Below are 12,983 nucleotides of genomic sequence, written 5' to 3'. Positions count from 1 at the left end.
GACATAAAATGCCTACCTTCTGGTAAGGTCTGTATGGTGCTGGGTGTAGCTTTAGTGGTTCTACAGGATTGCTTGCTTGATATTTCTGGCATATTTTACAGTTTGACACTTCATTTGTTCTATCATTGTTGATTCTTGGCCATCACCTCTCGTGCTCTTTTCTTGCACTTTTCGATTCAGAGAAGTCCCCCATTGATTCTTTTTAGCATCTCTTCTCAGACTCTTTGGGATGAGCATTTTGCTTCCTTTGTGGATGATGGTTCTGCCCTGCAGTTCCTGTACTCTGAAACATCAGGTGAACAGACCTGCTTCATGTTGGTCCATCCATCCAAGATGTTTTTCTCAGTTGTCTTTCATCTTTGTTTGTCTCTGACTTTGAGCTCCATTTTTGCATCTGATATGGGCAGTGCACTTGTGATCATGTCCACGAAGACATTCATGTCTTCATCTATTTTTGTTTTGCAGGTTCTCTCATATCAACAGCTCTAGACAATGTGTCTGCTGAGTACATATGCTTACCCGGAGTGTACGCTACATTCAGTGTATAGAGTTGCAGCCTGATCATCATTCTTTGTATTCTGAGTAGACATTCATTTAATGGCTTTTGGAACAAAGAAATCAGGAGCTCTACACTGATTGCTTGTCCTAACACAAAATGAGGAAATCTTTCACAAGTGTATGTGATGCTGAGCAGCTCCTTTTTAATTTGAGCGTCTCCGCATCTGTCATTGAGCATGATGCATACGCAGTGAGTTGCCAGTCATCATATTTTTGCAGAGGAACTGCACCGAGCCCACTGTGATGAGTCTGATATCTTGATGAGTCTCGCTGGGTCATTAAAACCTCAGAACTGGTTCCTCTGTGAGCAGTTTCTTTAGTTCCCTCCATGACTTTTCATGGTCATGACTCCATTCCCATTCAATGTTCTTTTCTTGTCTCAATGGAGCCATCTTTTCTGAGAGGTTGGATATGAATTTACCCACATAATCGACCATTCCATTAAATTTCTGTACATCCTTTTTTTGCATTGTGGCCTTGGCATGTTCCCAATGGCGGAAACCTTTCTGGGATCTGGTCTGATGCTCTCACTGCCAGTAACATCTCCTACAAATGTTAGTACTGTCACCCTGAGCTGGAGTTTCTCTCTATTCAGCTTTAGGTTTGCTTTCCTTGTTGCTTCCAGCACTTTCCTTAGTCTCTCATCATGCTCCATTCTCATGGTTCCCCATACTATGATGTCATCCATGAGGTACCAACTCCGTCCAGGTGCTCATAGACCATATGGATAGTTTAGTGATACACTTCAGGAGCTGAGGCAATTCCGCATGGTGACCTTAGGAATCTCAATCTGCCAAATGGACTATTGAACCTGCACAGTCTTGAACTTCATCCAATTTCAACTGCCAAAATCCTGATGCTGCATCTAACTTGCTTAAAAACTTTGCATTTGCAAACTGTGACATGATTTCTTCACTATTACCCCACAGAAAAGGAGTTTACAAATGCAATTTCATTGCCAATTGTATTATGCCTAATATAATGTAAAATGGTGATTTTTAATTAATAATAGTTGATACTACAAGAGGGTGTGCAAAGAATAAAAACCCAGTACCATACCAGTCAAAATATTACATATCATTGAACAACCTTGGAACACTACAGCACAGAAACAGGGCCCTTCACATCAGCGAAAGGTTCCTTTAAGATCAGCATAAAATACCTGAAAATTTTAATTAATAAAAAAAAATGAGAATTCAAAATGTAACAGCCATTATGTTAGTCATTTTACAGTGATGAGGAGGTATGGACTTTATAATTTAGTGCCACTGCAAAGTATAAACAGACCACTACACATCACAGTCATAAAATATAAATAGCTGTAAGTGCAAAAGAAGTAAAATGGTTCATTGGCTTCTGTTTAATTGCTCCATGTAATCTATTAACATATTCTATGGCTTTTGAGTATTTTGTTAATGAGTGATTAATAGACAAGAGAAAAGGACAAAGTTCAAGACTATCTTCATTTATTGGAAGTATGCCACAACCAAAGTAATTGCAAATGTTTGGCAAAAGACTGATTCTGCTTAGAAATTTGTATTTTAATTAAAACATTTTGTGGAGTAGCCCACATATATTGAAACAGATCTTACATTTTATACTGACTGATATGTCCCTACAAGTTATTGTTGTTTAATCTTAAAGGGACAAGCTTCTTTATATTATCGCATAATCACCAATATGCAGATTGCAATGGTTTCATAAACCACCTATTTTCTTTAAAGACCACATCGGGGAGAATAGTATTCACACCCAAATCCCAAAGATAAATCAGAGAATTAGATTTGGCTTATACACATTCATTTTTTCATATTTTCTTATTCAGAGATTGAACTGGTGCTCAGTAGTCGCCCTGCAAGCTTTATTGAAGGTATTGTTATAGCCAATGACTGGCCACTCAGTTTAGGAACCTCAGTACAAGATGCAATTATGTTCTCATCTGCAAAGAACCTATTCCATTGATATTTCAGTAGCACCACATCCGACTTGCTCCAGAAGCTTCAAGCACAATGACCTTTCAAATGATTCTATTTGACTGACTACCTCATGGTCTGGTATAGGGACACCAATACCCCTGACCATAAAGCCCTCCAAAAGGTAGTGGACATAGGCCAGGACATTATAGGCAAAACCCTCCCCACTATTGAGTACATCTACAGGAAAAACTGCTGTCAGAGAGCAGCAGCAATCATCAAAGACCCACATCACCCAGTACGTGTTCTGTTCTCGCCATCAAGAGAGGTATAGGTGCCACAAGACTCGCACCACCAGGTTCAGAAACTGTTGCTACCCCTCCACCACCAAACTCCTCAAAAAACAAACTCAATTAGAGATTCATTTAAGGACTCTTGTGTATTTTATTGATTTTCTTTTGTTGTTTCTGTATTGCACAGTCAGTTTGTTTACATTCATCATCTGTTTACACTGTGTACAGTTTAGTTTTACACTACCAATTAATGGTAATTCTACCAGGCCCAATGGAAAAAAGGAATCTCCGGGTTATAGGTGTTGTCATGTATGTACTCTGACAATAAACCTGAAATCTGCTGCTGCTTTCTAAAATGTAAACTGCTTGTGAGTCCAAATGTAATGCATGCTTGAACATATAGATGGCTACATGCTCTGCCACCAAGGGACCAGGTTATCTCCACTTATGCTGAAGTAAGGAGTCAAAGGCTTCCTTCTAATACAAGTCATCAGCCGGTCTCCTGAAATGATTTGTGCACCACATACATCATAAGGCCCGTGAAAATATTGACTATCCCTTCACCAAACTGCTACATTAGGTAGTGATTGAAAGAAAACCAAGAAACTTTCAAATGGGGCATTGGATAGCCAGCCGACACAAAATATTTTGCAGAGCTATCAAGTCAAGTCACCTTTATTTGTTGTTTGTACCATAATTACTAATGCAATGTACAGAAGAGATAACATTTCTCCAGGACCATGGACCCATTGGGGGAAAAAACATTTTGTGGAGTAGCCCACAAAACTGGAACTTAGAGAAGATAACAGAATTTGCCAAAGACATATAGGTTTGTTGACTGGAGGGACAAGATAGCGCAGATAATAGAATATTGTCAGGGCAGCATAGTTAGCGTAGTGGTTATTGCAAATGTATTACAGTGCCTGCAACCCGAGTTTGTAATAGGTTTGTACATTCTTCCCATGTCTTCAGGGGTTTCTTCTAGGTTCTCCAGTTTCCTCCCACACTTCAAAAACAAACAAGGTTAATAGGTTAATTAGTGTAGTTGGGTGGCACAGGTTCGGGAGCTGTATGTCTAAATTTAAAAAATTGGCTAGTGTAAATTGCCAATAGTACATCAGTACATGGTAGAATTTGGAGAAAGTTGATGTGTATTTTGGAAGAATAAATTGAATTAGTGTATGATAAATGAATACAGATGTACAGTTCAGGGACTGTTTACCCACACTAAATAACTGACTCTAATAACTATGACCCCATTTCATCCAATAAATTGCATTTTGGAGAAACAAAAAAAGACAATTATACTTAGTTCTGATAAGCATTTAATTGTTAAGAATAAATTCAAAAACAATTGGGCCAGCTTCTCTTTGGAAAATTACTATTTCTTTCATGCTAATATCAATCAAGATAATCATGTGATTTGAAACTCAGTTAAGCAAATGTGTGCACAGATCATCACTCTCCATCTATATTTATATAATGTTCTATATATTTTCGGGACAGAATACAAAGTTTACATGTTAGCAGCAGCTAATTTAATCTTTTAGTGGTGATAGTTAAAATTGATAACTTACTTTGATTTGATCTGTGAATATTGTTAATCTAATCTTTAAAATGATTAATTCTAAAGATCTTTGCAGGATAAATGAGTGTGATTGTATTGGATCTTTAAAAAGATATAGAATAGCTTACCAAACACTTTCTGAGACATTTCAAAATTGTCTGAAAATTGGCTCAGCATTTCCCTGGACGTTCAACCATAATATCAATAATGATAACATTTTACTCTTAACATTTATTCTTGGGGCTGGACCATACAAATGCTACATATGAGATTTTGATATGAAATGTATTCACTGTACATACTCTGACTGTCACAAGGCTTTGTATCCTGAACAATGTAAATCATTGATTTCCTAATTCAGAGTTAAAGGATCACCTATTTTAAGAAAGGTTTTCTCAGCAGTTTTTTTGATGAAACTCTCCCTGATAATTCACGTTCTATCTCCATATCAATTCTGCCCTGACTTGCACCCCGGAGAGGCCACTCCAGGTTCGTTTTAGCATCAGACAAACGCTGGAAGCAGCAGTTATGTCATAATGCTTGGTTGGCATACAGTATGGCGCCAGGAGTTGCTTCTAAAGGTGGGAGTGACCATCACATTTCACTGGACAACCCCCAGCCAATAAGATACTGTCCTGCCACAGCAGTCTTCCTCGTTGGGTGCATGGGGATAAAGGATCATTGTATGAGGAGCTCCCTGTAATTACTGCACCACATAAGACAACACTCCTCAAGTTGCAATGTCCTCAAAATGATGACTGGAGTTGACCAAAACCTCAAGGGTATTGAAGATGCACAAAAAACAGCAGTCATTAACAATGAGCTACTAAGGCTCATGGTAGATATAGCTACCCTACAAGAAACACATTTGGCAGATTCAGGTACACTGAAGGAAAGGGACTACACATTTTTGTGGCAGGGAAATAACCAAGATGATCTCATGAGCATGAAGAGGGTTTTGCTCTTAGGAATTCTTTGTTGCAAATGGTTGCGCGACCAGAAAATGTATCAAACTGACTTATTACTCTCCACCTACACACCAGTCATGGGCCAGTATCTCTCATCAGTGTGTATACCCCTACCTCTGAGGTAAAAGACATGTACTACGACAAATTAGATGCTATTGTCAGGAATACTCCCAGTAATGAGCACCTCATTCACCTAGGTGACTTCCAATGCCAGAGTGGGGGCCAATAATGACTCTTGGCCATCTTGTCTTGGTCATTTTGGAATTGGCAAAATAAATGACAATGGACAACGCCCTTTGGAGTTCTGCTCCTATCATGGCCTGTGTGTAACTAACTCTTACTTTCAGATGAAGTCGCAGTACAAGGTCTCATAGTGACATCCACAGTCTAAACACTGACACCAACTCGACACAATCATCACCAGATGCTCTTTCACCAACTCTGTACTAATCATCCACTCAACCACAGTGCTGACTGCAATATGGATCATGCTTTAGTATGCTGCAAGATCAAACTACATCCAAAGAAAATCCACAACTCCAAACAAAATGAAAAACCTCACATTAACACAACAGAGATGAAACAGCCAGAAAAGGCTGGCCAGTTTGCTAAGTTAGTACAGGTTGCTCTGTCTACCTCCTTACAAAGAGATACTGCATCAGAACAATGGTAATATCTACATGACACCATCCACGAATCAGCACTCTCTGTCTTTGGAAGAAAGACCACAAAGAGCTGTGACTGGTTTGAGGCAAAGTCCAACATCATGACTCCTGTCATCGAAGCCAAGAGTGCAGCTCAGGCACTTTGAGCTGCTCATATCAAAGAACAGTAGACTGCAAGCCAGTGCATAAATGAGTACTGACTCTAGATCAGTGAGGACATCCAACAGCAGCTGTGACAGGCAACATCAGATCAATGTATGATGGTATCAAGAAGGCTCTTGGCTCATCACCAAGCAAGACATCACCTCTGAAGTCATCCAGTGGTGAAATAATCACCGATAAAACCAAGCAGATGGAATGCTGGGTAGATCACTACTCTGAGCTCTATACAAGGGAAAGTGTTGTTGCTAGCTAAGCCATTTATGCCATTGATTGTCTACCAGTCATGGATGAACTCGTTTCCAAACCAACCATTGAGGATCTTAGCGAGGCAATTGACAGTCTGGCCCCAAGGGAAAGCTCCTGGTCAAAAAAATGCAAGAACTCACTCCTCCAACCTTTACACAAGGTCCTCCATCAGTGCTGGAAGGAAGGAGCCATACCATAGGATATGCACAATTCCAAAATCATTACTTTGTACAAGAACAAGGGTAATAAGAGTGACTGCAACAACTACAGGTGTAGTTCCCTCCTGAGTATTGTTGGCAAAGTCTGGCATGTCTACCAACTCTGGCAGAATGGGTCAACCCTGAGTCTCGATGTGGTTTTCATGAAGGTAAGTCAACTGTTGACATGATTTTCTTACTCTGTCAAATCCAAGAGAAGTGCAGGGAACAAAAGAAACCCTTCTATGTCGCTTTCATCGACTTGACCAAGGCATTCAATATTTCAGTAGGGATGGGCTCTTTCATATTCTCCTCAAGATCGACTGTCCGGGGGGCATAGCAAGATGGTGTAGAGTCTAGATGTGTAATCTCGACCTCTCTGGCCAGACTTTTAAGTAGCCGTTTTTTAACCCTTTGTTTTCAAGTTTAAACTTCTTAAATTTTAGTTTAAAGTAGTAAGGAACTATTATGGCTATTAATGGTAAAAAGATTAAACCTCAAGTGCAGAAGAAGTTACATTTTCGAAGTATTGAAGATTTGGGGCCTCAGGTTTAATTTCTTCAGTGCCTAAACTACAAAGACTGCATGTGGGAGCTGGAAAAAAACATGTCTACTACTCACCAAGTGAAGGATAGCGCTGGAATTACCCATTCTCTGGAGGAAGGTGCGTGTTCCCAAGAAGTGGATCCAGATTCTGGCAGCCTGCCGATTTTAACGGAGGGAGCACGCAGGAAGACGATTCCATTGTCTGAAATGCTTCTGGCAGTGCTCCAACCTGAAGATCTCAATCTCCTCCATGATTTTTTTAAAAAAACAACGAGCTACGGGGGGAGGCCAGCGTCGACCCCCTGAGGAAGTCGGGGTGCCGTTGCTGGGAGTCCAGACCCGCAGTAAGACCGTTAAGATGCCTTTTGTTGAGTTGCACCAAGAGCTGCAGTTACCTGGTTCTACCACTACATCAGAGAAAGCAGGGCTGAGCTTTTCTGAATTACAATGTAAGCAGTTAAATGCTGTCATTCAGCCTATGATGAATGAGCTGGCTCAAAGGATAAGTTCAGAATTGAATACAGTTAAAGCTTGTGTAGGAGCATCTTGTGAAGATTTTTTTAAATTTCAGTCTGCTTTTTTGGAATGTCAACAACAAGTGGCTTCTAATACAGAAAAAGTGTTGGAGGTGGAAAAATCCGTTAAAGAATTGCGAGAACGTGAGAGGGAGTTAGAGAGGAAAGTAGATTATTTGGAGAATCAAAGTAGAAGGAATAATGAGAAAATTGTCAGTTTACCAAAAGGTATGGAAGGACAAGATCCTCTTAGTTTTTTTACAGATTGGATCCCACAAGTACTAGGGCAAGAATTTTTTTCTGAAGGCTTGGAATTGGAAAGAGCTCATAGAACTTTAAGGAGATCACCTTTATCTGGTCAGCCACTGAGACATGTAATAATTCGATGTTTGAATTATTTGGATAGAGAAGCAATACTTCGACTGGCGGTGCAAAATGCGAGAAAACGACAAACTCTGTTATTGATTCAGAATAGCAGAGTTTTTTTTCTATCCTGATTTGAGTCAAGAGGTTATTCAACGTCGACGTCGATTTAATCCAGTTAAAGAAGTTTTGTGGCGTAAAGGTTAAAAGTCTACTTTTCGCTATCCGGCAGTGTTGAAGGTGTTTCATGGAGACTATCAATCTCAGTATTTTGAGGATGATCATGAAGCAATGATTTTTGCTGATTCATTGCCAGATATAAGACGACAAAGACCATTGTCTCCAAAAGAAAAATCCGGTTGTCTGGAAATGGTAGAAATGGGAAAAACGGGAATGGAAAGAGTCCAACTTCTTTTGAAATGGGATCTTCCAGTTTGAAACCTCTTGGATGAATAGCAGAATCTTCTTATTCTTATTTTACTTTTTACGTTATTATGATATTTTGAGATTTTTTTTGTTCGGCTGGGGAAGGAAGAGATTTGTTCTGGGTTCTATTAGTCATCAGCCACTGGTGGATGATCCACACCCAAATTTTGTTTAGGGATTACTACCTTTTGGTAGTTTTTATGTTTTTTTGAGTGGGGGGTGGTTTGTTAATTTTTTTTCTTATTTTTTAATTTATTTTCATTTTATCTAGCTTTTACTTTGTGATTTTTTTTCTCCTATTGGAGGGCCTATATTCAATGATTTGAGTTTTTATATAAAGATATTATTGGTATTTAGTAATATTAGTAGATATGTTAAAGTTGAGGTTTACTACTTTTAATGTTCAAGGTTTAAATAGTTTGATTAAGAGTAACGATGAGGGACAGCTATGGTATTGATAAAAATTATTAGTTTCTTTATTTTTAAATTTGATCTTTGGTTAAATGTGTGTTTGGTAGCGATATGATTTTACCTGAAATGACTAAATTTGAGACTTTTCTTATGAAGGTACCAGAGAAGGATTATATTTCATTTATGTATTAAATATTATAGGATGGTATGGATAAAAAGGGTTGGGATAAATCCAAATCTGTATAAGATTAAAATACCTTTAGATCTGATAGTATCTTTATTAGGCAGTTTGCAATCTCTGAAATGTTTGGGATTAGATAAATTTCAACTTGCTTTTGTATATTTAGAATTATTTGTAGAGAAAAAATGTATTGTTAGTATGTGGAAAGATACAAATATGATTGATATTAATAGATGCCATACTGTTTAATAATGGAAAAAATTACGTTTCACGTGATAACTATAGCTTTTTTATTAGTAAGTGGTTGTTATATTCAGAATATTTACATTTTGATTTATGTTGATTAGATTTTAATATGTATGTTTAATTTTTCCTCAATATTTTATTTTTCCTTTCTTTATGACTCTCCTTAGGAGAGCTGGCTGGAGGGGGGGGGGGTTTCTCATTTTTTCTGTAAAATATAATATTCATGTTTTTCGTTTATTGTTGTATATGTTATTTACTATCTGTATTTTGAACGAATAATTAAAGTTTAAAAAAAAGATCGACTGTCCCCCGAAACTCCAAAGTATCATCAAGTCATTCCATGATGACACGAAGGCTACTATTCAGTATGATGGAAGCTCATCAGAACCCTTTGATATTTGTAATGGAGTCAAACAAGGATGCGTGTTGACCCCAACATTATTCAGCATCTTCTTTTATCTGCTACTGAAGCATGCATTTGGAACATCCACAGAAGGCATCTACAAGCACACCAGGTCTGACACACAGGTCAACCCTGTGTGTCTGAGAACAAGTACAAAAGTGTGAAAGGTCTTACTATGTGATATACTCTTTGCCAATGATGCTGCTATAACCTCGCACACCAAGCAGCAACTGCAGACTCTCATGGACCATTTCTCTAAGGCATGCAAGGACATTGGACTTACCATCAGCATGAAGAAAACAAATGTCCTTGTCCAGTCGTGGAGACACCACTCATTACTATCAACAACTACAATCCATAAGTAGTCCATGAGTTCACATATTTGGGGTCAACCAAATGGGCAACACACTCTCCCTCGATACTGAAATCAATAGGCATATCGGCAGAGCAGCATTAATCCGTGCTATCTCTTCTTGCGGGTCTGGGAGAATCAGAAACTCACTACAAAGACTGCTGTATACAATGCATGCATTATCAGCACCCTCTTCTATGGTAGCGAGACCATCTACTCTAAGCAGGAAAGGAAACTCAACAGTTTTCACCTGCACTGATTTCACCACATTCACGCCATCACCTGGAGAGACAGAGTCCCAAATTCTGAGGTCCTCTCCCATGCTGGACTTCCCAAAATGCTCACACTTTTAAGACAACACAGACTGCGCAGGCTGGGCCACATCAATTGTATGAAGGATGGTAGACTGCCAAAGGACATCCTTTATGGAGAGCTAGCAATAGGCAAGAGGAACGATGATAGACCCCAGCTTCACTTCAAGGACCTCTGCAAGTGTGACATGAAAGCCTCAAAGATCAACACAGAGTGATGGGAGGATACAGCAGATGACCATAGCAAATGACGAGGTACTCTTCATCAACACCTAGAGCAAGGCAATTGTGATCTTGATTCAGTTTGAGGAGTGGAGAGCTAAGCGAAGAACACAGCGGACAACAATTCAACGATGCCCTACACATGAAGCAACTGTGGCAGAGCCTGCCATTCCAGGATGGGCCTCAATAGCCACAGTCGACGCTGCTCAACAAACCAGTGACTACCAGAGGTGCAGAACCCATGGTCGACCACAACTGACAGAGGCCACATACACGCACAATCATACTGCTTTGCTATTTCCACAACTTAAAGAAATGCTGACTGGTACATTAATACAACTGTAAAATAAATTAGAATATTAACATCTGATCAGCATGATTAAAGAAACAATTAAGAAACCAGAAGATAATTTGATCAGTTATTAGTGAATATCACCATTGTGGTTGGAACAAATACAGAACATATTTGAACTAAAGCACAGGCCATGCATCGTCTGTGTAGAAAGAAAATGGGTCAACAACTCATTTCTGATCAAAAGGCAGCCAAGTTAGAAAACAAGCATGTTACAAATTACAGAGAAGGGGAAAAATAAAAATAACAAAAGAAATGCCTATGAAAGGGAGGGCATCAACACAGACCAGTGCATATGGGTGATGGTACCAAATTTAAAAAAAAGAGAAAGATAGAGATGTATTAATGACTAATGTTCTGACTGGTGAAGATGTAAATTGAATGAGATGAGTGAGAACAAAAAAATAATGCTAGAATTACATGATGCAGAACACAGCAGTCACTGGAAAACTGAAAAACAAATAAGGCTGAAAATATCTAGCAGCTCAGGCAGCAGCTAAGGATGGAGTAAAAGAGGATATTTAGTACTGGTTCAGACTAATGCAAATAGAAACCCAGAATGTTATTCAACAAAGGGGCCCCAATCTGCATTAGGTTTTTCCATTGCAAAAGAAATTACATCTCTGACCTTTTTCATAGCTAGGAAATTTAGTTCCTAATATTGGTTTAACTGAATTATTCAACAAAATAATTTTATTATTACAGATTACCTTTAATCAGAGTCTGAAAGTCTTCGTGAGAAATCTTCTTGGATTGCAAATCAATCTTTAATGCCATAAGCAGAGTGAAGAGGTATTTGTGATTTTCATACAGGCCCCGAACTGTGTACCTGAATACTTCATAGGTGAGATATTCAATGATGTTGGCGATTCTTTTAGAGGTGATTTGGGATTTTATTGATCTCTCCATGGATACATCAAAAATACCCAGAAACTGTCGAAGTGATGTCTGGTACATCACATTCACTAAACTCATTTCAACAATGAGAAAGTAAAGAATGCTACCACGTGAAGCCACAGGACGATACTCCTCACGGGCTGCATTAATCTTCACCTCTGTTTCTGCAGCTGTGCTCAGTTTGTCAGTCACCTGAAAGAAAATAGAAAAATAAATTAAGCTTTTAATTATCAGAGAAACAAACCAAAAAAATGCTCCTTTTACAAGTTATAAGGAAAAACTATATGCAGAATGATCCAAGCACCATAGTCGAGTTCATCAGTTGAAGACAGAGGAGTAGTTGATTGGGCAATCGAGTTCAACAGTTGAAAGGCATTTGAGGTCAGGTGATTATAGAAGTGAAGGACTGTGTAGTGGAGTGGTCATCGTCAGAGTGGGCTGAGTCAGAGTGGTAAGGTTTTGGCTGAAGGGGCTTTGGCGAGAAGAGGCTGAGATAGTAGTGTAGGAGTTGAAGTAAGAAAGGGCCACACTATTTGAGGAACAAAAAGAATTCAGCAGGTAAGGGCAGGTTTTAGATATCATATTTTTTTCCTCTAGTCACAAACAGTGGAAATGGCAGCCAAGACAGGGGAATGTTCCTTTTGCAGAATGTGGGTCATCAGGGAAGCCAGCAGTATCCCTGGCGATTTCATCTACACGGCATGCATTATGCTGCAGCTCCTGACAGGCCCGAGTTAAGGAATTAGAGCTGGAGTTGGATGATTTAGGAGGCAGAGCAGGCAATGGATGGGAGTTACAGGGATACTATCACACCTTGGAGGCAGGAGGAGTGTGAGCTGTACTGATGGGGATTCCACAGTTTGAGGGACAGAAAAAGAGGTTCTGTGGAAGAAATCGGGCTGCCTCCCTGGTAACAAGGTCCAAGATATCTCAGATTGAGTTCACTTCATTTTCAGGAGAGAGGGTGAGCAGCCAGATGTTGTAGTCTATATAGGGACCAATTATGTGGGTAGGAAAGGTGAGGAGGTCCTGCAAGGAGAGTTCAGGGAGTTAAGTGCTAGGTTGAAGGACAGGATCTCCAGGGTTGTGATCTCAGGATTGCTACCCATACCATGTGCTAGTGAGGTTAGAAATAGGAGTGTAATGCAGCTTAACACATGGCTAAAGACTTGTTGCTGGAGGAAGGATT

General features: G+C 39.3%; 1 protein-coding gene across 8 annotated transcripts in view; it reads right to left on the bottom strand.

Annotated features, from left to right (window-relative positions):
- Positions 1-12,983, bottom strand: part of dnah5l (dynein, axonemal, heavy chain 5 like) — a 425,035-nt gene that overhangs the window by 117,497 nt on the left and 294,555 nt on the right. For 7 of the 8 annotated variants that reach the window (XM_069913293.1, XM_069913291.1, XM_069913294.1 and 4 more), the window contains one exon: positions 11,608-11,986. In XM_069913293.1, coding sequence (XP_069769394.1) covers positions 11,608-11,986 — 379 coding nt within the window. Of the gene's footprint in view, positions 1-2,947; positions 3,771-11,607; positions 11,987-12,983 lie in introns of those variants that run through there. The other variant, XM_069913297.1, reaches the window with a different exon arrangement.

Source organism: Narcine bancroftii, chromosome 1 (genome assembly GCF_036971445.1).
Source record: "Narcine bancroftii isolate sNarBan1 chromosome 1, sNarBan1.hap1, whole genome shotgun sequence".
NCBI classification, from domain to species: domain Eukaryota; kingdom Metazoa; phylum Chordata; class Chondrichthyes; order Torpediniformes; family Narcinidae; genus Narcine; species Narcine bancroftii.
Note: the sequence above shows the minus strand (reverse complement) of the source record. Positions and strands in the feature narration are given on the sequence as shown.